The sequence below is a fragment of the Equus caballus genome, chromosome 6 (assembly GCF_041296265.1).
Source record: "Equus caballus isolate H_3958 breed thoroughbred chromosome 6, TB-T2T, whole genome shotgun sequence".
In the NCBI taxonomy this organism is placed as follows: domain Eukaryota; kingdom Metazoa; phylum Chordata; class Mammalia; order Perissodactyla; family Equidae; genus Equus; species Equus caballus.
In genome coordinates this window covers 86,421,545-86,447,816 of record NC_091689.1, presented here as the reverse complement: position 1 = coordinate 86,447,816, position 26,272 = coordinate 86,421,545, and the positions used below count along the sequence as shown (strand labels likewise).

Here is a 26,272-nt window from a genome sequence, read left to right as displayed (position 1 = left end):
TTCTTGGTTGGCAGTTTTATCTTCCAGCACTTTGAATATATCATTCCACTCTCTCCTTACCTGCAAGTTTTTGCTGAGAAATCTGCTGATAGTCTCATGTATGTTCCCTAGTATGTGAGGAAGTTTTTTCTCTTGCTGCTTTTAAACTTCTTTCTTTGCTATTGATTTTATAGTTTTATTGTAACGTATCCTGGAGAAGATAATTTTAGATTGAGATTTTGGGGGACTTATGAGTTTTATGAACTTGGATGTTCACTTTTTGCCCCAGATTTTGGGAAGTTCTCAGCCATTATTTCTTTAAATAAAATTTTTGCTCCATTTTCTCTTTCTTTTGCCTTCTGGGACTTCAATAATGTGTAAATTGTTTCTTTGAATGATATTCCATAATTTATGTAGGCTTTCTTCACTCTTCTTCATTTTTTTCCTTTGACTCCTCTGAACTTGGAGTTTAAATAATGAGAAACCATTAGAGGGTTTTAAGGAACAGGGTGACATGATATGATTTATATTTAAAAATGTCAAACTATGGGAAGTTGTCTCCTTCATTTTATCTCACTGCAGCTTCCACACCAGTAATTTGCTCTGCCAAATTTCCGTAGCCAATCCTGTTTACAACTTGGCTGTCATTTGGAAAAAAGGTCACATTTTCTAGCCCACAGGGTGTTCTCATCTTTTGCACACAAGTTCTCATGTTCTCTTTTCCTTCTTTCCGTGTGTGTGAGAAGATCACACTTCTTGGATCTTTGCAGTTGTTAACTCCTTTGGGCCAGTGGGTTTTGGGTGGAGCATTCAATTGCAGGTTTCAGACATTCCAGTTCTGCGTGTTTCCTTTTGTGACACTTGAAGCATCTCATGTGGAGATGGCAGCATGTAGTAAGATGATGCAGAAAGACCACATGGAGCAGAGTTTGCTGCTGACTTACATTGTACGTATATAGTATGAGAGATTATAAACTTTTGTTATGTAAGCCATTGAGATTGGGGGATATTTGCCACTACAGTGCACCAATACACCACTTCTCTTAATTGCATTTTAATAGGAAGAAAGACTTCAAATCAAATAATTTAATTCCTAATAGTAGAGTGTAGATAGATAGATGGATGGGGAAAACATTTTTTAAAATGTATATGTGTCTCTTAGACTTCTAAACATACGTAAACTGCTTTCGTGAAAATTTGGCTCTGCTTTTTATTTATTTACCTATGAATATCCCTGAGAAAAGCAGAAAATAGCTCTTAGAATAATATTAAACAAGTAACATTAACAGAAGATTTATTTGTGGATGTCTCTACAAAGAAATAACTGTGTGGTTCAAAATTTGCTTAAAAGTATTCAGAAGAGAAAGAGTTTGGCCCTTTAAAAAACACAAGTAGGTAATAGAAAAGCTTATGAAAATTGCTTGAACGTTATGTAGTAAAAACATAATCACTCATTTATTTATTCTTTTACTAACTGAACATTTACTGAGTGCCTATTATGGGCATGGCACTGTGTTATATGCTCTAAGGCCATCACTCCTGCCCTTAAGCCCAGGAACCAAAACCATTGACCATCACTCAGAAAGAAGATGAATAAGGAGGAGGCAGCACAGTTAGCAGTAGATATGAGCCTCCTTGTTCATAACAATCCTCGTCGGAAGCTTACGGGGGTAGGGCTGAAGGAAACATACTGCTCTCTCGGGTCCCATGCTCTTGGGGTCTTTCTGTTCCTTCTTAAACGTAAAAAATAAAAGTCTCACGTTGTTCAGAGAAGACACGGACACAAAAAGGAGAAGCTTCTTAAAAGAAGTCAGGAGTCATAAGTGGGCTGCCGCCTCCTCCAAGTAGGGCCCAGACCCAGCTGCTGCCACCTCTGCGGCCGCTGAGCTCCATGAGAGGCGTCCAGAGCGAGCACAGCAAAGCGCCCAGCCTGCTGCCTCGCTATTCCTGCGGCTTCTGGGGGTCCAGCAAGACTATGAACCCCTGTTCCAAATGCTTTGCTGAAGCTAGACGAGATTACTCATTAAAGGAAACTTAAATGAATCCAGCCACATTGAGTAGATTACAATTTTCTCCATAGGCTAGGATACAAGATTTTCAAAAGAAACAACCAGACGATCATTCTGCCCCAAGCACAAGAGCCAAGCAAATTTGTTTTCCGAGGAGACCACCAGTGACAACAATACTTCGATAACCACGCCAACTTAGTCCCAGCCAGCAGCCTCTTCCGACAGAACTCAATGTGACTTCACCCAAGTAAAGAGACGTATGGGCCATGCACAGACACAGCTCATGTCTCGTTAATCACGCCAACCAAAAGATGCTGTGGTACAGATTTACAGCCTGAGAATGACGCTTCGCCAGTGAAAGGGCCACCACTACTGCAGAATACTGAACCATCCCAGGAAACCAGCCGATCTAAACAGAAGAGTCTACGTTGGTGCTCCCAGTGCCAAACCAAACTGGAGCTGGTGCAGCAGGAATTGGGATGGTGCCGCTGTGGTTACGTGTCGTGTATATTACATCGCCTCCCCAAGCAGCATGACTGCACATTTGACCACAGGGGCCACGGCCCAGAGGAAGCCATCATGAAAATGGTGAAACTGGACCAGAAAGTGGGGCGCTCCTGCCAGCGCATCGGGGAGGGGTGCTCCTAAAGGCCAGGCACGGCCACTGCACGACGCTGTTCTTAGTTCACTAATGTTATCCTCATTTAGGACAAAGTCAGCCAGACACCGTATACTGGGCACCCGTCAGACTTCCACCAGTCCGTTTCCTTTCTTCAGTCAGCCATCCTGGTGCTGTAGTTTAGGGGTTGACGGTGGTTGAAACTGATTTCTGGCTGGTTACTAAGGTGCCTGCTAGCCACTGTATAAAATTAAAACATGAAGAATATTTTTTTTTGAGGATGGCTAGTGGATTTAAAACAGCACATACCTGTCACTGCTGTAGTCAAACTCATAAAAAGCCTTAAGCGGAAAGTGTTTCAGACAGACTCTGACTTAACAGAGGAGTAGAAACTGGTGTTAAAGTTCTGACGACGCACACAGCTTTGCCAGAAACTCTGGTTAATGTTCAGCCTTTCACCTCTTCACTTATCTTTAGTCCCAGTAGCCAGGATCCCTGATGGCCACGTGTGCCTGGGCCACAGGAGGCTGCTGAGATTGCCCACGTGGCTGGGCTGGGTGGTGGCCTTGCTCTCCCACAGAGCTGGAAGTAGGGGTAAGGGACAGGTTCTCATGAAAATTTTTTATCTGACTTGCTATGAAAAAAGTCTCTCATCACGCCAGGAGAGAAACGGTAACCTCACTTTGAAAATTAGCTCCGCTCAAGACTAGTCCACAGAGGAGACCCCACTCTTCTACACAGGACCCGTGGTCATGAGAAGCCACCAGGGGGGCACAGCCTGACTCCACTGGCTCTGGGTCGCCATTTGCCAAGTGCAAGGATCTGGCAGTTGATCAGTGATGGGGAGCAGCGGCACACAGGACTTGCACCCCGTGTTCGCTTCCTGAGGGTACGGCTGGCGATGAGGGGAAGAGCTTGTTTCCTTGCAGTATCTGTTCTGTGAAGTTTGTTAAATGTAAGGAAAGCTTAAATTCTTGTGTTTTTAAAAGAGAGCAATCTTTTTTAACCCTTTTGTGTTCTAGATTTACTTACACACATAACCTAGAGCTCAGTTTCAGTTTTAACATTGTGAAAATATTAAAAGAATCTTGTAACTTTATTCTTTTTTCTCCTGCTGAAAAAAATTAAATCAATCATATATATATTAAAAAAAGAGTCATAAATGGAATACTATGGGCTTTTATATGCTTTCAACTTCCTAAAGAGATTCATATCCTAAAGGCTTCTATCTAAAGCTTGTTGAGAGCCTGGAAAAAGTGGGAAACAGGTAGAAAGCCAAGGCTACTCAAAATACTTAGAAATGCTTAGTGGAATGAACTTTAAAACAAGTTAGAATGGCTGGGAGGTTGTATTGCTCAGTGTTAAGCAGTTGGACTCCGGAACCAGACAAATTTGGCTTCTAATTCTAGTTCAGGCACTCAGACGTGTGACCTTGTGCAAGTTACTTCACCTCTTTAAACTTCAGCTTCCTCATCTGTAAAATAGAGTGGAATTTCCAGGCAGATCAAGTGAGTCCGTGTGAGGTATGCCTTGCTAACGCATTGTTTTCAATATATAAACTCTCAGATGATCACGCTTCTGTACTTAAAAAAAAAAATCAGTTTTGGGCTCCCTCATTCATTTGTCCATCCATCCGTCTTCCCATCCATTATATATTCATCCATTCAATGACTAATTATTTGACATTGTGGATGGAATTGTGATCAAGAAGACATTATCCCTGCACTCTAGATCTTACAGACTAGAGGCAAATACAGACTTTAAGTATATAATCATTGCTCTTATATGCTAGTAATGACAAAGCACAGATACTAGTAATGAGAAGTCATAGGAAGCATAACTTGGAGGTTGTTCTTCTTTTCATTTCTCCACTCTTGAAATTCCATTTTACCATTCTCTAACTTTTCAGCTCCCACCCACCGGTATCGCACTACAGTCTGACTTCCTACCCTACCCACAAGGACCACATTTACTGAAAATGATTGAGATCAACAACAACACTCTAATTGTTAGTTCTCATAATTTCAATCTTCACACTAATTGCCCTCTGCAGCATTTCACGTTGTCAACCATCTACGTTTCTTGAGACATTCTCATCCCATGAATTCCACAGATCTATTGCCTTTCTTAATATCACTTCTGCCCCTTCCACTCTTCAAATTTAGGGGGGATCCTTAGAGTTTAATATTTGAACCTTTTCTAAACTTGCTTCTGTTCATGACCTTGTCTCTTGCCACAACATCAATTATCATCTACTTGGTAAGGACTGCTAAATCCATAGATCTGGTCCCAAATTCAGATGCCTTGACATTATGGGCATTTAATTTATTTAAAATGGGATTTAACTTCATTAAAAACTAAAGCTGTCATCTCCACAACTTTTGTCCTTTCTCTTTTTTGTTTCATTGAAATTAATGACAATGTTTACTCAATCCAGTTGGACCAAAATTTTGTGCTCCTACCAGCAATATTCTTCCTACCCAAATTTCTCTTTCTCTGTTTCTGCTTGTTTGACTTATTCCTACTTCTCAAGACTAAGTTTAACTGGCATCCTCTCTGAAAACATTTATTGACTCTCTAAGGCAGGTTGCGTTGCTTTTTCATTTATAAAACCTTAATCATTTCTTCATATAAACATTTAACAGATTGTAATTTATTTATTTCCAAGTCTCTCTCATTGGAATTTAACTCTTTTTTGGATACCTAGCAATTGGCAGACAGCTTTGTACACAGTAAGGACTCATCCACTAAGGCTTTAATTCTGAAATTCTGTAAAGATTCATAAGCTTTTGGACTGTATCTTTGAAGGCTTGTTTTACCTGTTGGTTCCTTAGAGTGTAAATGAAGGGGTTCAACAAAGGTGTAACTGAAGTAAAGAGTAGGGCTACTCCCTTGTTGAATGTGCCTGGTTCTTTTGTTGAGGGCTTAAGATAAACAAAGAAGCAGCTTCCATAAGAGAGGGCGATGACGATCATGTGGGAAGAACAAGTAGAAAAGGCTTTTGTTCTTTGCTGGGCAGAGGGGAGCTTCAGAATTGTCCTGATGATGAATGTGTAGGAGAGAACCACTAGCACCAGAGTGGCCACCAGGGTCACAGATGCCACAGAAAAGACAATCTTCTCTATGAGGCTTGTGTCGGAACAGGAGAGTTCCCGAAGGGGCTCATAGTCACAGAAATAGTGATTCAGCCTGTTGGATGCACAAAAGTCCTGCTGACTCATCAGAGTGATTGGTACTATAATAACCATTAACCCAGCCAGCCAAGAGCAGAGAACCAGCTGGGTACAGACTCTGTTGCTCATCATGGTTGTGTAATGCAGGGGTTTACAGATGGCCACATAGCGATCATACGACATGGCAGCCAGGAGATAAAACTCTGTTGCCCCAAGGAATATGGCAAAGAAATATTGAGTGAAGCAGCCAGCAAAGCTGATACTCTTGTTCCTTGTTGTGATGCTGATGAGGACCCTGGGAATGAAGATGTTCGTGAAGGAAATTTCTAAGAAGGAGAAGTTCCGGAGAAAGAAATACATGGGAGTCTGAAGGTGGGGGTCCAGTAAGGTGAGGATGAGGATAGTCAGATTTCCAGTGATGCTGAGTAAATAGGCAAGGAGCAGAAAGGTGAAAACCACCACCTGCATTTCAGGGGCATCTGTTAGACCCAGCAGGATGAACTCAGTCAACATGGTTTTATTTTTCATTGTTGAAAAATCTTGAGTCTCAAGGTGGAAAATGACAGTAATAAAAGATGAGAAAGGAAGAGGTACTCTGAAATGGACAGGTGAAATCTGAAGAGAACAAAAGGAGATGGACCATGAACTTTTCCTGTGAGGACACGACCCAGACCAGTGGACACATTGAATGGTGTTGTATCCTTCCCAGTCCCACTTGCCCTGTGTAGGAAAGTTCTTGTCATTATTTACCTGCGTGGTGCTCTCCCCAGTGCCAACATCAAACAAGTTTCTGCCTCATAGATGATGTTCGAAAACTGTGAAATGAGTTCATAGAGGAAGGCCTCCAGCAGCTGCCTCCTTCCAGAATAGTTATGATTTTTTTCCCCCTGTATTCACTTTCTTTGTTTCTCACTGATTTTATTCATTGCCCTCCTTCCTTTGTCTGCCTATCTCTTCTCAGAGTTGCTATTTTTCTTACTCTTCCCTGCTGTTTCCGTTTTTATTTTTCACATGATTATAGCAGCCTCTCATTTTCCTTCTAGTCCAACTCCTTTAAGTCCCTTGGTGGCAAGAAGTGCCAGCTCCTCACTTCTTCCCAATGGATCCTCCCAGCTTCTCTGCTCATGTCTGTCCTTAGAATTCAAAGATCTGCACAGTATCAGGCTTATGTCATTCTGTCCTTTGAACTATTCTGCATACCTGTCTAGGGCTCAGTGAATATTAGGTTAGAATAAAAATCTGCATTAATTTACTCAAATTCATTCAGAATCTTTAGATCCAGAGTTTTGCTTTCCACTAAGGGCAGGGAGACTCTTTTACATTCCAAGGTAATTTTAGGAGCTTTCCTTCCCTTATCTTCGTCATACCCCAGGACCCCTTGCCCGGCAGCAGAGACCCCGGAGCACAAGAGTAGGGAGGAGGGGTTCTGTGTCCTCCTCTGCCCTCTCTGTGACTATGCCCAAGTTAAGCCCCAACATGTGAGAGGAAAGCTGCTAACTCCCAGCTACAGCCATGGGCCCCTGGCCCCCTGCTTTCCTGCTCAGCAGAGCCCCTCCCATCAGAGATTACGGGTACTTGCACTGGGGAGGTGGCTGCTGGCTGGCCCAAGCGGAAGCTGGGGCATCCAAGAAATGTTCCATTGGTGGAGGAGGAGGGGGTTGCCAGGTGAGGTGGAGCATTCCTCGTACTTCCGGCAGCACTGACTGGCCACTGAAGGGGTGGGGGCAGTGGAGGTCCTGGGGCAGCCCCTTTCTTACTCCTTTATGCCCCTTCTCCCCCATAGCCTATTTCTAAAGTTTTCTTTTCTGTCAGATAAACCTCAAAATTTTTAATTTTATTTAAGATTACTTTGCTTTTAAATAAGAGATGGATTGAAGAATATTTGAATTGACTTTACATTATGTATATGTATTTATATTTTGTCTCAAAAATACTTAAAGCAAGAGTTCTTGACAAGGGATCCATTAATTCCTGGATTGGATTTACCACGTATATGAATCCACTAAATCATATGTAAAACATTTTGTCTATGTGGATATAGAAATTTTGTGGGAAAAGTATATAAAAATATGATCCAGAATTTTCTAGGAGATTCCATATTTAAGTACTTCAAGAGCATTTCAAGTCTCTACTGCTTCGTGAGCTCATGTGGTTAAAGAGGCACATTATGTGGGAGTGTCCTTATTGAGCTATTCAAGACATTTTATATGTATTTTTTAAAAATAAATATTTATAACTTTTTGATTATAATGCATTATACATTTACATCATTTTCTGGCAAACATAGATATCTAACTCGAAATTTTCATGGAACACTCTTTACTTACTACGTGTGATACAATCTGATACATTTTATTCTATTTAAAAATTTTTTCAAATGCTAGTTGTAACGCACTGAATTAATTCCATAACCCACTAGTGGCTTGCAGTCGCAGCTGCAATGAGGGATCAAAAAAACTTACACAACGCTCTGGATGCTCTTGCCCTCCTGGTTACCCACCTGGAATCTTCAGGGAGTGGTTGCGTATTCACATCTGCATCAGTCTCTTCATGACCACAGAGGAGGAAAATCAACGAAGCTATAAACAGGGAACATACTTCCTTACTTCACTATCCAGATGGCTACCGTGGGATTTTAGTCTTAAATATTCCTAGAGGTGAATAAAAATTGTAAGGCCGCATAATTACAAAATAATATAAAATCGATTGCATTTTCAACATTATCTGCCATCAAATTCTATCCTGTATTTCACAGAAATAAAAACTTCCAGGGCTTCTATTGGTAAGACATAATCTTCTGCTGTCCTTTATCTGTTTAGTGGGGATTTACCTATTTCTATTCTTCCACTAATTCAGACCAAAGCTGAATCAGAGTTTTTGGATAGTCTGTCTTTTTAAAGTGGAGCCATAAATAGGAGGCTGAAAGAAGGACTTTGAGAAGCAGAGTAGTCCTGGACTTATTTGTTCTAGGACAGGTGAGGTTAATGACCTCAGAAGGCAGAATATGACCTCCTCCTCCCACCCCAGATTATACTTTACCCAGAGTGACAGAGGTTATGTTTGCTTTATTGGGAGCATGCACTGGGGAAGAAGCACAAGCTGCCCTGGGGAATCCTTGTTTGGAACAGGCTAATGATTGTCCTTTGTTGACAACTTTGGGAATAGATTTGAAACTATGGCTAAGGGATGGGAGTCCAGAGAGACTAGCTTGGAGGTGAGGTTGCGGTGGCTAGCAAGAGAGCATCAGGTGAGAGAAGAGGAAGACCATGGAGTCTCAGCATCTGCCTTGTCCAGTTGGTGGGCAAAGCTGGACGTGGCCGTGAACAAGCAGCTTAGGTGAAAACGTTTGCAGCTCAGGAACGTCCTGAAAAGCCACATTTTTGGAAAGTCACTAGCCTGGCTGTAATTAGCCCTTTTATAGACTACTGCCTAAAAGCAGGAAACAGTAATTTTCATTTTTTTTGGAACGTACATGCAGAAATGAAGCATAAAACAGTCAGAAGTGGAATGCTTATATTGAGGTAGAGGTGGGAGTCCTTGTTGGCCCGGGAGTCACTTCTGAGAAAATACCTGCAAATTTCCAGTTTAACATAGTGAAGAACTTGTTAAGATAGGTATTTATTAAGTGGGAGGGCTAACCATTTGCAACCCCAAAATACCTTCACAGCCCTTAATTTATCAGGTTAATCACCTAATGATCAATAGAGTACAAACACCAGAAAAACCAATGCTAGACTTGGGAAGAAAACGCCAGAATTAGGGACAAAATACCTATTGCACAAATGTCTTACAAATGGCTTCCCCATACATGGTTTCATATAATTCTCACAATGGTGATGAGGCCCAGACAAGGAATGCGGTCTGACCAAATACAGCACAATAATCAATTCCATCTTGAGTGGCACAAGAAACTTCATCTCTCTGAATCTCACTTCCCTGTTCTGTAAAATGGGGATTATAATGTTCATTAACTAGACTTATAATTGTTAAGGTAGATCAGTGCCTGGTGCATAGTATATGGCCCACAAACTTTTCCCATTTTCTCTTCTCCAATGAGGGAATTACTATGGTTTTGATTTGCATTTCCCTGATGATTAGTGATACTGAGCACCTTTTCATATACCTCTTGGCCATTTGTGTCTTATTAGGAGAGCTGTCCTTTCAAGTCCTTTGTCTGTTTTTTGTTTGGGTTATGTATTTTTTTTTTGCCCTTGAGTTGTAGGAATTCCTTATATATTTTGAATATTAACCCCTTATCATATGTGGTTAGCACACATTTTTTCTTATTCTGTGAGTTGCCTTTTCACTTTGTTGATTGTTTCCTTTGCTGTGCAGAAGTTTTTCAGTCTGATGCTATCCCACCAGTCTATTTTTCCTTTGTTCCCTGTGCTTTTGATGTAAAACCAAAAAATCATTGCCCACACCAATGTTCAGAAGCTTTTGCCTGTATTTCTTCTAGTAGTTTTATGGTTTCAGGTCTTATGTTTAAGTCTTTAATCTACTTTGAGTTGATTTTTGTATGTGTTGTGAGATAAGGGTCCAATTTCATTCTTCTGCATATGGATATCCAGTTTTCCTAACACTGTTTATTGAAGAGACTATCATTTCCCCATTGTATGTTCTTGGCATGCTTGTCAAAGATCAGTTGGCTGTAGATGTCTGGATTTATTTCTGGGTTCTCAGTCCTGTTCCATTGTTCTATATGTCTGTTTTTATGCCAGTATTGTAAACAGTGCTATCCTTTACTTGATTACTGTAGCTTTGTAATATACCCTGAGATCAGGAAGTACGATTCTTCTAGGTTTGTTATTCTTGCTCAAGGTTACTTTGGCTATTCAGAGTCTTTTGTGGTTCCATATGAATTTTAAGATTATCTATTTCTGTAAAGAATTATATTGGAATTTTGTTATGGGTTGCATTGAATCTGTGGATCACTTTGGATAATATGAACATTTTAACAATATTAATTCTTCCAACCCATGAGCATGGGATATGTGTCCATTTTATCTGTGTCTTCTTTAATTTGCTTCATTGGTGTTTTATAATTTTCAGTGTAGAAGTCTTCCACCTCTTGGGTAAATTTATTCCCAAGTATTTTATTCATTTTTTCTATTATGAATAAATATTAAATTCTGTTTTGGATAGCTCATTTTTTGTTTATAGAAGCACAACTAATTTTTGTGTATTGGTTTTGTGCACTGCATCTTTACTCAATTCATTAGTTTTAACAGTTTTTTGTTGAGTCTTTAAGGTTTTCTACACATCTTATCATGTCATGCGCAAACAGAGATACTTTTACTTCTTCCTTTATGATCTGGATTCCTTTTATATCTTTTCTTGTCTAATTGCTCTGGCTAGGATTTCTAGTACTGTGTTTGTTAGGAATGGTGAGAGTGGGAACTCTTGTCTTGTACCAGATCTGAGAAGAAAAGCTTTCAGCTTTCCTCCATTGATTATGACGTTAGCTGTGGGCTTGTCATATATTATGGCCGTTACTGTGTTGAGGTAAGAACCTTCTATACCCACTTTGTTGAGAGTTTTTATCATGAATGGATGTTGAATTTTGTCAAATGTTTTTTTCTCCCTTTATTGAGATGATCATGTGTTTTTTTTTTCTTTCATTCTGTTAATGTAGTATATCACATTGATTGATTTGCTTATGTTGAACCACACTAGCATGTCAGGGATAAATCCCACTTGGTCATGGTGTATGATCCTTTTAATATACTGTTGAATTTGGATTTCTAGTGGTTTGTTGAGGGTTTTTATATCTATGTTCATCAGGGATGTTGGGCTGTGGTTTTCTTTATTTGTGGTGTCTCTGTCTGGCTTTGGTATCAGGGTGATGCTGGCCTCATAAAATGTGTTTGAAAGTGTTCCTTCTTTTTCTATTTTTTTTACAATAGTTTAAGAAGGATTAGTATTAATTCTTTGAATATGTAGTGGAATTCACCTGTGAAGCCATCTGGCCCTAGTTTTCTTCACTGAGAGGTTTTTGCTCCAATCTCCTTTAATGTTATTGGTCTATTCAGGCTTTCTATTTCTTCTTGATTCAGTTTTCGTAGCTTACATGTTTTTAGAAACTTTGTATTTCTTCCAGGTTATCCAAGATTTTCCTTTTTTCTAATGTAAACATTTAGTTCTTTATATTTCTCTTCAGCACTTCTCTGGCTTATATATTAATATGTCATATTTACTTTTTCATCCAGTCCTAAATATTTTTATTTTATTTTTTTTCCATCTGGTCATTTTTATTTGTTTTGAAACTTAATTTTACTTCATTAGAAACACATATTTCCATTCAATTTTACACAATAGGGAAGTATAAATTTTTTTTTTTTTTTAAAGATTGGTACCTAGGCTAACAACTGTTGCCAATCTTTTTTTTTTTCTGCTTTATTTCCCAACCCCCACGATACATAGTTGTATATCTTAGTTCCAGGTCCTTCTAGTTGTGGGATGTGGTATGCCGCCTCAGCGTGGCCTGACAAGCGGTGCCATGTCCGCGCCCAGGATCTGAACCCTGGACTGTCGCAGCGGAGCGTGCGAACTTAACCACTCGGCCACGGAGCCGGCCCCGGAAGTATAAAATTTTTAGAAAGTCAATAGTATTCTGTTTTTTAAATAGATCATGTTATTTTTTTGTTGCAGTAACATTGGATTATAACATTATATAGCTTTCAGATGTACATCATAATATATTTTGAATTCTGTATGGGTTACATCATGTTCACCACTCAAAACTAATTATAGTCCATCACCTCACATGTGAGCCTAATCACCCCCTTTGCCCTTCCCCCCCCCCCCACTTCCCCTATGGTAACGACCAATCCAGTCTCTGTTGCTATGTGTCTGTTTGCAGTTGTTTTTATCAGAAGATAAAGACTTATGAGTGAGATCACACAGTATTTGACTTTCTCCCTCTGACTCTTTTCGCTTAGCCTAATATCCTCAAGGTCCATCCATGTTGTCACAAATGACTGAATTTCATAATTTCTTATGGGTCAGTAGTATTCCATTGTGAATATATACCACATCTTCTTTATCCAGTCATCGCTTGATGGGCACCTAGGTTTCTTCCAAGTCTTGGCTATTGTGAATAATGCTTCAATGAACATAAGGGTGCATGTATCTTTATGCCTTTGTGTTTTCAAATTCTTTGGATAAACACCCAGCAGTGGGACAGCTGGATCATATGGTAGATCTCTTTTTAATTTTCTGAGGATACTCCATACTGCTTTCCACAGTGGCTGTACCAGTTTGCATTCCCACCAGCAGTGTACGAGGGTTCCTTTCTCTCCACATCCTCTCCAACACTTATTGGTTCCTGTCTTGTTAATTATAGCCATTCTGACCGGAGTGAGGTGGTGTCTCATTGTAGTTTTGATTTGCATTTCCCTGATAGCTAATGATGTTAAGCATCTTTTCATATGCCTGTTGGCCATCTGTATATCCTCTTTGGAGAAATCTCTGTTCAGATCTTTTGTCCATTTTTTAATTGAGTTGTTGGTTTTTTTGTTGTTGAGATGTATGAGTTCTTTGTATATTTTGGATATTAACCCCTTATCCGATATATGGTTTGCAAATATCTTCTCCCAATTGTTAGGTTCTCTTTTCATCTTGTTGATGGTTTCCTTTGCTGTGCAGAAACTTTTTAGTTTGATGTAGCCCCATTTGTTGATGTTTTCTTTTGTTTCCCTTGCCCGCTCAGACAAGGGACTTGAAAATATGCTGCTAAGACCGACCTCAAAGAGTGTACTGCCTATGTTTTCTTCTAGAAGTTTCATGATTTTGGGTCTTACATTCAATTCTTTAATCCATTTTGAGTTGATTTTTGTGCATGGTGTAATATAATGGTCCAGTTTTATTCTTTTGCATGTGGATATCTAGTTTTCTCAACACCACTTAGTGAAGAGATGATCCTTTCCCCATTCTGGTTGCCAATCTATTTCAGTCCCTAGAGACATTATGGTCATTTAGCCAACACCAGAGGTCTCTGCATTTCAAATCTCTCAGTTCTGCTGGCCGCTATAGTAACCACGCTTATCTTATTTCTATTTCTACCACCTGACGCCTACAGGTCAGGGTCTCCTCATCCCATTGAATTCGGGGAGCCCTTTTCAATAGCACCATCTCCCAATGTCATCCCTGGACTTTAGGGAATAGTCACTACAGAGCACTTCAGGATACCACGGCTCCCTGTCAACAATGTGTTTCTCAATGTCTGATGAATGGAATGGAATCTGAACGTTTGGAATTTCCTGGGCTGTTGTTGGAGAGTAGATGAGCTAGTCTTACATAATAAATCTGCTCCAGTATCTCAATCTCCTTAAGTCTTTGGATGCCTTCTCAATAGCAAAAGGAGGAAATTCTGAAATCTCAATTTCATTCAGTGTAGGACACATTTGGGCCAAGTAGAGTCACGTCCAGCAACTTGAGAGACCAGCATTCACATCAGTAAATTCAACCCAATCCATTGTTTCTTCTCACTTTACCCTAATTCTAAAACTCTAATGATTCATTCACATAGATATTCCTCAGGTTTCTGTTGATATAAATAAGCTGTCTTGAAATTCTTTAGGTGCGTGTGGTACCTCCTTCCAGGTCATACTGTACCCAATGCCCTGGAGTCTGTTTGAGCTTGAGTCTGGTTATTGGACTCCAAGCAATGAGACAAAGTGAGGGTAGATCTTGAACGAATTCAGTATTCTGCAAGAAATCTACCTCAAAAGAGGTCATTATATCATTACATCTTTTTCAGGCAAGAAGAGCTCAAACCCTTGAGACAGGATATAAATGTCTACTTCTCTGGCAAAGATGGTTAAGCGGAATATGGGGCGTCAATGGAATCTACCCATATGTGCCCTCTAGTAAACACTGGAGGTTGTGAATTCAATTTGCCTAGAAATGAATTCATCCACAAGATTAGACTTGGGTTGGTTTTCAAGAGTTTCAGTCCTGGAGCTAATGGAAGTCATAGTTATCCGACTCCTTTTTCATAACGAGATGGAAGCTTAAAATCCTGAGATGATCACTTTTCTTTCTCCACGTTCCCCAGATGCTTAGAAATAACCAACCAAGGTTACAGTTATGTTCCTCATTTTCACTAAAATATTCCACGGTGGCAGCTACTTGATAAAAGCAAGTCATAAAAACAGCACACATTCAAGAGGTGACAAAACCCACCTACTTATAGGAGTACTGCAAAGTGTTATGGATATTTCTGCAAATTAACATTTACTGTATTCTTGACTCACGTCTAGGCTAGATTGCCAGATCTTGGATGGCATCTTATCTCCTACAGGCCTTCCCTGATACTCCTGCCACAAACGCCCAGTGCAAATAATAGTAAACTTCTATTAGGTAGCAAAGAGCACTACTCGTTTCACACGTAAGGTGAGAGACCAAACATAGAATGCTGCCAAACAAAAAAGTGTTTTAAGAGGAGAAAAAATTTAATCATAACCAAAGGAAAGAAGTGTTTATAGGAATATTTAGAATAAGCAAAGCAGCAAGTTATGATTATTAGTCACTCTATATTTTCAAATATTTAGAACGTTAGGAAATGTTTCGATTTGAGGAAAAGAGCGCAGAAAGATAATAGGCTCGAGCTGAAATGGAGTAACAGGGAGCATATATGCCCTCTAGGTTAAACCACTAAAAATTCAACTAAAATATATGAAATCAAAGTTTTCCAGATAATTCACATCAGACAATGCCAGACAGTGATCCCTGAGAGATGATTACTTCAGCTTACTTACTGGAGACAGTGGGGGGTTGGGGGGACCCATGTGGACCCCATCAGTCTGCTAGAGTTGGGAAGGTGTAGGTGGTAGTCCAGGGAGCCTAAAGTTCACAAGACAGTATGGAGAAGTGGGAGAGGCACAGAGAGATATCTGTGATCTACAGACAGCCCATCATGAGCGTTCAGCTGAGTGCTGATCAGCATATACCCATGAGGAAATTGCCTGACCGAGGTAAGAATCACCCAAAGCATTGCGAAGAACCATATTCTGAGCCCACACTGATGGAAATGGTTCCTATCCACATCAAACATAACTAAAACTCTCATAGTTTACTGGGTATTACTCAGAAAGATTTGCCTCAGCTTGGGCAAAAAAATCACAAGGCTAAACACTGCTCTGGTCCATTCTAACACAGATTTAACACAGAACCCGAGAGAAAAACTGTTCTCAAGTGATTTAAATGATACCAGAACAAACCTAAGGGATCTTTACAGACATCCAAATGCATCCAGCCTTCAAGAAGGTAAAATTCATAATGGCTGACATGATCAAACTCATCGGGCATGGAAAGAAGTAGGAAAATACAACATATAGTGAGTAGAACAATCAATACATACAAATAGACCCAAAATGGTGATACAATTAAAATAGATTAAAATTAAAACAGACGATACAATTAAAACAAAATACAGTAGTTATAAGTGTAAACAGTATAAAACAGTTAATACAGTAATTGTAGCTGTGCTCCACACTTTGAAGAATATAGAAGAAAGAAAAGGTTAAGTAAAAACATTAAAATTATTTTAAAAATCCAAGTCAAACCTACAGAGACGAAAACTACACCGTCTGAGAAAAATACATGTGGAATAGTTTTAACATCAGTTAGATATTGCAGAAGAAAAACTTAGTTAACTGGAAGAAATAGCGGTAAAATCTTCCTCTATAAAACACTCAAAGAAAAAACTTTTAAAAACATAAAAGAGCATCAGGGAACAGTGAGACAAATTTAAGAGGCCTGATGTCTTGTGTAATTAGAGTCTCATTTAAAAAAGGAGAAAGGAGGGAGAGAAAAAATATTTGAAGAAATGAGTGAAAATATTGTAAAATTCAAAAGGTGGACAGTATAAATCCACTGACCAGAGAAGCTCAACAAACCCTAACCACAATAAACTGGAAGGCACAACAATTTTAAAAATTGTTTAAAGCTAGTTATAAACAGAAAATTTTAAAAGCTGCCGAAGAAAACAATCTTTAAAATTTTTTTTTTCTTTCTCACCCCCTTCAATCATTTCTCCCAGCCCTCACTCCTCACTTCTGCCAACCACCAATCTGAATCGCTTCTCTGTATCTATGAGCTTGTTTTTCTGTTTTGTTTTGTTTTAGATTCCACATATAAGAGAGATCATACAGTATTTGTCCTTTTCTGTCTGACTCATTTCACTTAACAGCAATGCCCTAGAGGTCCATCCATGTTGTTGCAAGTGGTGAGATTTCACTCTTTATTATGGCTGAATATCATTCCACTGTATACGTATCTATACACCACAATCTCTTTATCCATTCATCCACTGATGGACAGTTAGGCTGTTCCATATCTTGACTGTTGTAAATAGTGCTGCAACGAACATGGAATGCATACATCTTTTCAAGTTAGTGTTTTCATTTTCTTCAGATCGATGTCCAGAAGTGGAATTGCTGGATCATATGGTAGTTCTATTTTTAAATTTTTGAGGAACCTCCATAGTGTTTTCCATAGTGGCTATACCAGTTTCCATCCTCACCAACATTGCACAAGGGTTCCCTTTTCTCCACATCTTCACCAACACTTGCTATTTCTTGTTTTTTTGATAATAGACATTCTAACAGGTGTGAGGTGATATCTCATTGTGGTTTTGATTTGCAGTTCTCTGATGATTAATGATGTTGAGCATCTTTTCATGTACCTGTTGGCCATCTGTATGCCTTCTTTGGGAAAATGTCTATTCAGATCTTCTGCCCAGTTTTTAACTAGATTGTTTGTGCTTTTTTGCTATTGAGTTGTATGAATTCTCTCTATATTTTGGATATTAACCATTATCACATATATGATTTGCAAATATTTTCTCCCATTGAGATAGGTGACCTTTTCACTTTGTTGATGGTTTTCTTTTCTGTGCAGAAGCTTTGTAGTCTGATGTCGTCTCACTTGTTTATTTTTGCTTTTGTTGCCTATGCTTTTGGTGTCAGGTTCAAGAAATTCTTGCCAAGGGGCCGGCCCAGTGGTGTAGTGGTTAAGTTCACGTGCTCCGCTTCAGTGGCCCAGGGTTCATGAGTTCAGATCCTGGGTGTAGACCTACACACTGCTCATCGATCCATGCTGTGGCAGCATCCCACATACAACATAGAAGAAGATTGGCACAGATGTTAGCTCAGGGACAATCTTCCTCAAGCTAAAAAAAAAAAAGAGGAAGTTTGGCAACAGATGTTAGCTGAGAGCCAAGCTTCCTCACTGAAAAGAAATCTTCACCAAGACCTACATCAAGGAGCTCACCGCCTATGTTTTCTTCTAAGAGTTTTATGGTTTCAGGTCTTACGTGCAAGTCTTGAATCCATTTTGAGCTAATTTTCATATGCAGCGTAAGATAGTGTCCAGTTTTATTCTTTCACATGAGGCTGTCCACTTTTCCCAACACAATTTATTGAAGAGACTGTTCTTTCCCCCTTGTACATTCTTGGCCCCTTTGTCATAAATTAGTTGACCATGTATGCATGGGTTTATTCCTGAGCTCTCTATTCCTTTCCACTGATCAATGTGTCTGTTTTTATGCCAATACCATGCTGCTTTAATCACTATAGCTTTGTAATATAGTTTGCAATCAGGGAGCGTGAGGCCTTCAGTTTTGTTCTTCTTTCTCAACATTGCTTTGGCTATTTGGGTTTTTTGTGGTTCCATACAAACTTTAGGATTATTTGTCCTATTTCTTTAAAAAATGCCATTGGAACTTTGAGAGGGATTGCATTGAATCTGTAGATTGCTTTGGTTAGTATGCTCATTTTAACAACATTGATTCTTCCGATCCATGAGTGTGGAGTATTTTTCCATTTATTTGTGTTTTCTTCAATTACTTTCACTCATGTCTTGTAGTTTTCAACATAGAGGTCTTTTACCTTCTTGGTTAAATTTATTCCTCAGTATTTTTTTTTACAGATTGGCACCTGAGCTAACATCTGTTGCCAATCTTCTTTTTTTTCTTCTTCTTCTCCCCATAGCCCCCCAGTACATAGTTGTGTATTCTAGTTGTGAGTGCCTCTGGTTGTGCTATGTGGGATGCCACCCCAGCATGGCCTGATGAGCAGTGCCATGTCCACGTCCAGGATCAGAATTGGCGAAACCCTGGGGCACTGAAGTGGAGCACGTGAACTTAAGTACTCGGCTACAGGGCCAGCCCCAACCTAGGTATTTTTTGATGCAATTACAAATGGGATTGTTTTCTTTATTTCTCTTTCTAATAGGTTGCTATTAGTTATAGAGACACAACAGATTTTTGTGTATTGATTTGTATTCTGCAACTTTACTGAATATGTTTATCAGTTCTGACAGTTTTTTGACGAAGTCCTTAGGGTCTTCTATACATAAAATCGTGTCATCTGCAAATAGGGACACTTTTACCTCTTCCTTTCCAGTATGGATGCCTCTTACTTCTTTTTCTTACCTAATTGTTACCAGAATGGAAGTGGTGAGAGTGGTCAGCCTTGTCTTGTTCCTGCTCTCAGAGGAAAGGCTTTCAGCTTTTCACCATTGAGTATGATGCTAGCTGTGGGCTTGTCGTGTATGATGTTTATTATGTGGAGATGTGTTCCCTTTATACTTGCTTCACGGAGAGTTTTTAAAATCTAATTACAGGGGTCAGCCTGGTGGCATGGTGGTTAAGTTTGCCTGCTTTGCTTCAGCGTCCTGGGGTTCACATGTTCAGATCCTAGGTGCAGACCTACGCACCACTTATTAGGCCATACTGTGGCTGCATCCCACATATAAAATAGAGGAAGCTTGACCAAGATGTTAGCTCAGAGACAATCTTCCTCCAGCAAAAAGAGGAAAACTGGCAAAAGATGTTAGCTCAGGGCCAATCTTCCTCACCATCCCCCCCCCCCCACCAAAATCTCATTACATAAAAGTGAGAAAATGTGAGGACAGCATACTTCTTGGTAGAAACAATGGAAGCCAGAATGTTCAAGACTGTGTGCTTTCTTCCAGTCCCATAGAGTCAGGCCAGCTTTCTGCACATGCTAACAAGCCATCTGCAAAGGCTCACTCTTACCACTGTCAGGGGAATGCACAGGGAGCTGGCCACAGGCTGGGAGGCTCGTGGAACATTGGGGGTGCCTGTGGATCAGTTGAGGGGATCCGCAGGTGAGGGATTCCAAACACTCCTTGGTGGGCTTCCTGGTGGAGTCCTCAAAGTGGTTAGTAGGACCCACCTCCCAATGGTTGCTCCCTCTGAGCCCTGGCTGCTACTCTCCTGGCTGCTCACTGCCCCCTAATCTTGCAGTTTGCAACTCAGATTTCTGGATGAGGCAAGAAAAAAATGTACCTCTTTGTTGGTTTCCACACAGCTGGGGAACAAGGCGCTCACTTTCACACTCTCACTTTCTCCCACATGAGAAATCATGGACCTATAGAGTCTCTCTTGGCGCTGAGATGTGCCACTTTGCAGGAGGGATGATGTGGGCAAAGTGAAACTATTCCTCGTACCCTCTTCAAACATTCAATCTCCAGTGTTTCTTTCTGCTCCCGTGGTCTGCTGGAATTTCTCCAGTGTACCCTCAGACTTCCACAAAGGCACTCTTGTCCATGAGTGATTGTCAAAATTGGTATTCTTTGAGAAGACAGTAGAAAACCTACTCTGCCATGTTGACGACGTCATTCATTCCTTTTATTTTCAACCTTTTAATATCCTGCTTTAAGTGTCTCTTATATGCAACACATTCCTGGGTTTACTTATTTCTATTTTTAATCTAATTTGAGGATCTGTGGTTTTTTTATTGCGGGATACACAGATATATTGTTTTTATAATTACTATATAGTGGCACTGATTTCTGCCATCTTATTCTGTATATTCATCTATTCTACTTGTTATTACTTTTTATGTGTATCTTTCATTAGATGAATACTTTTTATTTTGTTGATTTAAAAGTTATAAATTCTATTTTATTTTCAGGATAGATACCTTAAGATTCATCCTTACTCATTTTAATCTAAGGATTTCTTAAACTTATATCTTTCTTTCTTTCTTGGATGACAGCAAATATGTTATTATTCTTCGTGTGTATGTTACTTTGGACTTTCTTCAAAACACCACCATGTACGTGTTTTCTAGAATTTTAGTTCTGGCAATGAATATAGATTTTCTGTCTTTTACTCTTCTTTGGGTCTTACTTTTTAAAAGATAAAAGTATATTTTATATGATTAATATAATTTATTATATTATATATAATATATATAATAAATATAATTTATTTAATATAATCATTTTAAAGTTTCATATTATTTGCATCATCCTTCTGGATTTATTTATTCTCTTATTTGAGTATTTCTTCTGAAAGTGTCTTCAGATGTGATCTTTGTATGTCAAGCCTTCTGAAGTGTTGTCACATTTAAATGTCTGACTTCTTAAGGTGTCTATTTTCCTTACCTATCTCATCTCAGCATACTCAGAGATATCCGTCTTTCCCTATTAAAGGAACTATGTTATTATTTCCTTCTTTTTTCTTTCCCCTTCTCTTCACCTGTAACTCTTATTATCTAGGTTTATTTGGCATCTGCTCTTGTTTCTCGGTGACTATTTATCTACCTACCTACCTAATCTAATCACTTTATTGTTTTCTGTTGCTTTATAGGAGAGTTTATCAGATCTCTGATCTCAGAGAGTTTGTCACTATTTTTGTATTGGTTCTATCTCTCTCGGTATGAGCTTCATCTGTTTTGTTCTTTATTTCCATCATTAGGTTTTTCAACAGTATTTTTTACCTAGTTCTTTATGTGTTTTGTCCTTATTTTTACCAGTGTGATTTTTATCTTTCTGAATAAATTGTACTTATTTCAAGTTCTTGATGTTTCTGTTCCAATAATAATTCTTTGTATCGTATGTTGTCTGGTGTGTAATCATGCCCCCTCTCCACTCCTGCAGTGGATCTATTCCTCAGATGGGTGATTATTTTGACTTCTGAACTCATGACCTCTGTGTAGCTTCAGCTATACTGTCTAGTGATATGTGTGAGCAGATTAAGCCCTAGTTTGTGACATTTTGAATGAATTAAAAGAAATGGAAAAGATGATCCTAAGGCCAGAAAGCCCAAGTCGTTACAGAACTGTTCTTACCTTATTTGGCTTCTTGAAAAATTCTCTTTTTTCTTTTGAATTTTATTTTAAACTGGTTCCAAGACACAGCATTTGGAGAAGACTACCTGTTTAGATTTGGAATCTGTAAGTCCACATCCTCTGGGGGCTTAGGGAGAGAGGAGAGAGGAACGAATCCCCAAGAGGGACAGACCAGCCCCGGTTGTTTTATTATCTCCTCACTTAGCTCTGCTCTGATAGCATCCTGAGAATGCCAGGCGGGTAAAGCTGCATTTTTGATTCTTGTCTGCAGTGGTGCTAGGAGGGATAAAACCCCCAAATTTATACGTTTTGACACTGAACATTTCGAGAGCCCAACTGCAGAATCATTAACCTCATTCCTTTGCTTAGCTAGGACATGGAGTACCTGCCAAGTATGCATTAACACAAAGCCAGCTTAGATGAACAGTTTCAGGGGAGCATGACTTGTCTTTGGACAAGCTCATTTAGAAGGTGATGAATTCCTTCCCAAATTCATTTCTAAATGCTTATATTATGAAGGCTGGATCAAGACTTGGCTAGTGTTCTTGAACTTTGATTCATACCAAGTACTCTTCTTCCTTGCCTCAGCATACTCAGAGATATGCAGGGCACGTGGAGTTGATGGTAGCCCAGTCCTAACAACCTGCTGCCAAGTGTTCTGATCTGTTTTATCTGTAGAATGCGGAAGGCCTTCACTGATCTGGCTGCCCACGGATGCAACTGGACACAAGAGGAATGGAAATAAACAGGCTTTGCTAGAAAGGAATTTGAAGTAGAATAGCCAACATGTTTACAGTTCCAGTTACACTAAACCAATCAATTTAATACCTGGTCTAACCAGTTAAGACCTAGTTTCTTTAAAAGGGTACTGTACTATTATCATGTTGTTATAATGGATATCATTTATTAAACACAATAAGTAATGGCTTTTTAAATATTTTACACCTATTATCTCGTGAAATGCTCAAAACTATCCTACAAGATAGACACTATTACTATCCACATTTTAGAGTTGAGAAAAGCAAGTCTTCGAGAGGTCAGTAACTATTCCAAGGAGACTCTGGTAGAAGGTTGAGAATCTGGGATTTGAACTAAAGCCTGCATTTTAAAGCACATTATGGCACTGTCTTCCACTTGATCATAGGTTTTGGTAGAAATGTGGATCAGTGGGATCTTAATGATTCAGATGTGGCTGTTGAAGAATATTTCTCTATGAATTAATAGTAGCTCAATGAATTTGGAATAAATTGAAAGTCAGCGCTAATCTCTGGCTTAGCCACCAAAGATACCCCAATGTTCAAAACAGCAATGGCTTTATGTAAAAGACCTTTTATTAAAAATGTTATACACTCTTCAATATTTTCTGTAGTTCTGGAAATTTTTTTCCATCATCAGTCTGATCCAGCTTGTTCCTTAGATGCCGAAGAAGCAGCATTTCACTCAACATTATTACCACATATAAAGCATGTGAATACACCAGGTGATGACCCATTTGTATCCCAAACAGTACCCAGCCTTCTACAGCGCTTTAGGATAGAACTAAACTATGCGCAAGTGCTCAGATTTCCAAAATGTCCTTGGACCATTGAAGTTGAGGCCTTACTACCCCCTTCAAATTCAACTTGTTACCTTGGATCCATGTGTGGAGTTCTTGGTAGGGAAGTCTATTCTCAGTTGATTGCTAAGAGTCACAATTTGGAACATTCTAGATATTAAACTGTGTTGATATTTTATATTCTTTTTCACTTTATTAAACAGGCATCTATAGCTTATGCTAAAAACAAAGGCAAAAATTTGGGGAAATGTAAAGAATTGAGCAATATCACAGAATTTGTCCTTTCTAATATCTAACAAAAGTAAACAAAAAGATGAAAATGAAATCACAATAGAAAAAAAATTCATCAGAAGTTACCAAAGAAAGAGAGTGGGATATATCTCAGGCGGTGGGTTAAAAAGATGTCAGCTATGTAAAGCAATGAGTGAGCCTGTCTAGGAGAAGTGAGAGGCTTCTAACCTTGCCTCTAGAAACCTCTTGTAAAACTAACTACTGAAAATGGACATGTAAGTTGACAAAATCTTGAGAACTTTTCTTCAGTTGGAGAAAAGTAGATCAATGTATATCTTTTTAAAAATTATTCCTTTATGGAGGTGGGTGAAGCAAAATGGCAGGGTGAGCTGACCCGGGCTCTCCCCCCTCCAAACTACAACAAAGGACTGGAACGAACTTGAATTTCAGCAAAATAAACCTAATGCCAGGACGTCAGAGACCTACAGTATCAAAAATACGGAGGACGGAGACACTGCTGCTGGCCTCGGAGGAGCTGGAACGGGGTAGGAGAGAACTTCGCTACCTCACCTCGGGTCTGGGATCGCTGCCCGGGTGCGGGAAGGAGCAGGGGAGGGGCCGCGTGACCGGGGGATTGTCCAGGACTCCCGCCGCAGGTACAGTTGGAAACCTGCTGATGGGGGAAAGCTTCCGTGTGTGGGAACCCCATAAACCCAGGACCCCAGGAGACCAGAGAACAGAACTGATCCGAATCCAGATCGGCGCAGGAGAAAAACCACCCCACCCCCCGGCAACCCACGCTGGGCGCCGCCATCTGGCCCGAAGGCGGAGAGCTCAGAACACGTGGCTCTTGACCCCCATCTAGTGGCGACAGGCTGTAACTGCAAGCGAATTCTACCACCATGCGAAAAAACTTCCCCTCTACCATCCAGCAATTTATAAAAGCCCCAGACCAGAAGGAAAACAATAAAAACACATTAAGTCCTGAGGAATTGGAAATAGGTAAACTGAGTGAAAATGAGTTCAGAGCAGCTATAATAAAAAAACTCAATGAGGTAGAGAGAAAGATAGAGAAACAAGCCGAGTTCTGGAGTTACTTCACAAAAGAGATTGAAATTATAAAGAAGAATAAAACAGAATTACTAGAGATGTAAAACACAATGGACCAGATAAAACAGAATACGGATTCCCTGAATGCTCGTGTAGACACCATAGAAGAGACAATTAACATAATTGAAGATAGACAGGCTGAATGGCTCCAGACAGAGGAAGAAAGAGAACTAAGAATTAAAACAAATGAGGAAAATCTCCAAGAGATAGTGGATTCAATGAGGCGAAAGAATTTAAGGATCATAGGAATTCCTGAGAACGTGGAAAAGGAAAATGGAGCAGAAAGTGTGCTTAATGAAATTATAGAAGAGAACTTCCCAAATCTAGGGATTGAGGGAGAAATTTGTGTAGAGGAAGCTTTCAGATCTCCTAGATTTGTCAATGTAAAAAGACCCACTGCAAGGCATATAGTAGTACAAGTGGCAAAAATGAAAGACAAAGAAAGAATGCTCATGGCGGCAAGACAGAAGAAAATAACCTACAAAGAAACTCCTATCAGACTTTCAGTGGATTTCTCTACAGAAACCTTACAAGCTAGGAGAGAATGGAGTGATATATTCAAAACTTTAAAAGATAAAAATCTTCAGCCAAGAATACTCTATCCAGCAAGAATATCCTTTAGACATGAGGGAGAAATTAAATCTTTTCCAGACAAACAAAAGTTAAGGGAATTTGTAACCAAAAGTCCTCCACTACAAGAAATCCTCAAGAAGGCTCTCATACCTGAAAAAAGAAAAAAGGGAGAAAGGGGTCACAAACCACAGAGTAGGGAGACAGATAAAAAGAACCAGAATAGGATAGCAAATATTCAACTATAGCTGTAGGATAAAGGTAAGGAAACTACCATAGCAAAGATGATCTTATCACTCTAACTACAAACTCATAACACGAGTTGGAATAAGAAATGAAAATAATAATTTAGGAGGGGAAAAGCAAAGGGACTAAATCAGTCTAGGCCAAGTAAGTAAGAGACCACCAGAGAATAGACTATATTATACACGAGATTCTAAATACAAACTTCAGGGTAGCCACTAAACTAAAAAACAGAACAGAGCCACAAAACATAAATAAGGAAAAATCTAAAAAACCCAGCATAAGAAATTGTAGTATTAAATGGGTAGGCTAAAGAACACAGGAAGAGAAACGCAGGAAATCCAGATAATGAGCAACAGATTGACAGCATTAAGTCCACATGCATCAATAATCACTCTCAATGTAAACGGATTGAACTCTCCAATAAAAAGACACAGAGTGGCAAAATGGATTAAAGAACGAGATCCAACAATTTGTTGCCTCCAGGAAACACACCTCAGCCCCAAGGACAAACAGAGGCTCAGAGTGAAGAGGTGGAGGACGATACTTCAAGCTAATAACAGCAAAAAAAAAAAAAAAAAAAAAAGCAGGTGTTGCAATTCTTATTTCAGACAAAGTGGATTTCAAAATAAGACAGGTAAAGAGAGACACAGAGGGACAATATATAATGACCAAAG

At 39.4% G+C, this 26,272-nt stretch overlaps 2 protein-coding genes and 1 pseudogene across 2 annotated transcripts in view; 2 read left to right on the top strand and 1 right to left on the bottom strand.

Moving 5' to 3' along the window:
• Positions 1-26,272, top strand: part of OR6C319 (olfactory receptor family 6 subfamily C member 319) — a 137,666-nt gene that overhangs the window by 75,638 nt on the left and 35,756 nt on the right. The window lies entirely within an intron of this gene.
• On the top strand, positions 1,569-2,707 carry LOC100058516 (AN1-type zinc finger protein 3 pseudogene; annotated as a pseudogene).
• Positions 3,148-7,320, bottom strand: OR6C8 (olfactory receptor family 6 subfamily C member 8). Its single transcript, XM_070270283.1, has one exon. It carries the CDS (start codon positions 6,306-6,308, stop codon positions 5,355-5,357), a length of 954 nt encoding a protein of 317 aa, XP_070126384.1. The 5' UTR covers positions 6,309-7,320; the 3' UTR covers positions 3,148-5,354.

Coding starts and splice junctions, on each gene's coding strand:
- OR6C8 (XM_070270283.1), bottom strand. CDS start 6,308: ATGAAAAATAAAACCATGTTGACTGAGTTCATCCTGCTGGGTCTAACA.